An 859-nucleotide genomic window follows, 5' to 3' on the forward strand; every position below is an offset into this window, starting at 1 on the left:
TGACGTTCAAGCTGCACTTGGCGAGGGTGCGCCAAACGCCAATCGACGCTGCAAGATGTACATCTTCTAACTGCAGTTGTGAGTCTACCATTTGTAGTAGATGAAATGGTGCATAAAAGGCATGACGTTATTGCTTCGTTCATGTCTCCAAACTGTTTACTCACAATATTTACTCACAATAGCTTGTTATTTTACATGGACTCTACCTATAGAACGCCCACCTCATGGGCTCTCGCCAGCAACCCGCGCAGCAAGGTCTCTTCATACTCGAGCGCCACGTCCAGTCGCCCCGGAGGAACCGGTGCGAAGACCAAGTATGGCTCGTGAACCATCGGCTGCCCCGTCTCGATCGCTGTGATGGCGCGGACCAGCGTATCGATCGCTGCAACGCGCTCGTCTGGTGTCCAGAGCAGCGGCGGCGCGTGCAGGAAGTTGCCTGTCCGAGGAATGCGGTGCAGACTCGGAGCTTGCTGAAGAATCGCTTGCTGCATGAGCGCCATTGGCGACTTGCTTTCGGAGCTCTGTGCGTCGGTGTCAGCTTGGGCGGCGGCTGAATCAGCCACAAGTGTTGGCGCCGGTGTCATCGAGGTGCTTGGAATGCTGTCAGTTGCGTCGTCCAGGGTCGTCGTCGTGGTCTTGGGCTCGGTGGCTTGTTGGAGACGTGCAATGGTGGCGTGTTGCTCGTCAATGGTCCGTTGAGCTGCCGAGAGCTTCGTCGTGAGCTCTGTGATTCGGGCTTGTGCAATCTCGAGTGGCGTTGCAGCCTTCGAAACAGGCGCAGCTGAGCGCACTGTCGTCGTGGCAGCGGCAGCTGCCTTCTTGCGATGGTCGACCACCGGCTTGGTCGTCTTGATCACCG

The 859-nt window shown here is 57.2% G+C and overlaps 1 protein-coding gene across 1 annotated transcript; it reads right to left on the minus strand.

Moving 5' to 3' along the window:
* Nucleotides 1-206: 206 nt before the first annotated feature.
* On the minus strand, nt 207-584 carry SDRG_17212 (hypothetical protein; the record flags this gene model as incomplete). The annotated part of the gene is made up of 1 exon (XM_008623451.1): nt 207-584. One exon carries the CDS (start codon nt 582-584, stop codon nt 207-209), a length of 378 nt encoding a protein of 125 aa, XP_008621673.1.
* Between the last annotated feature and the right edge of the window lie 275 nt (nt 585-859).

This window comes from Saprolegnia diclina (assembly GCF_000281045.1).
Source record: "Saprolegnia diclina VS20 unplaced genomic scaffold supercont1.216, whole genome shotgun sequence".
In the NCBI taxonomy this organism is placed as follows: domain Eukaryota; phylum Oomycota; class Saprolegniomycetes; order Saprolegniales; family Saprolegniaceae; genus Saprolegnia; species Saprolegnia diclina.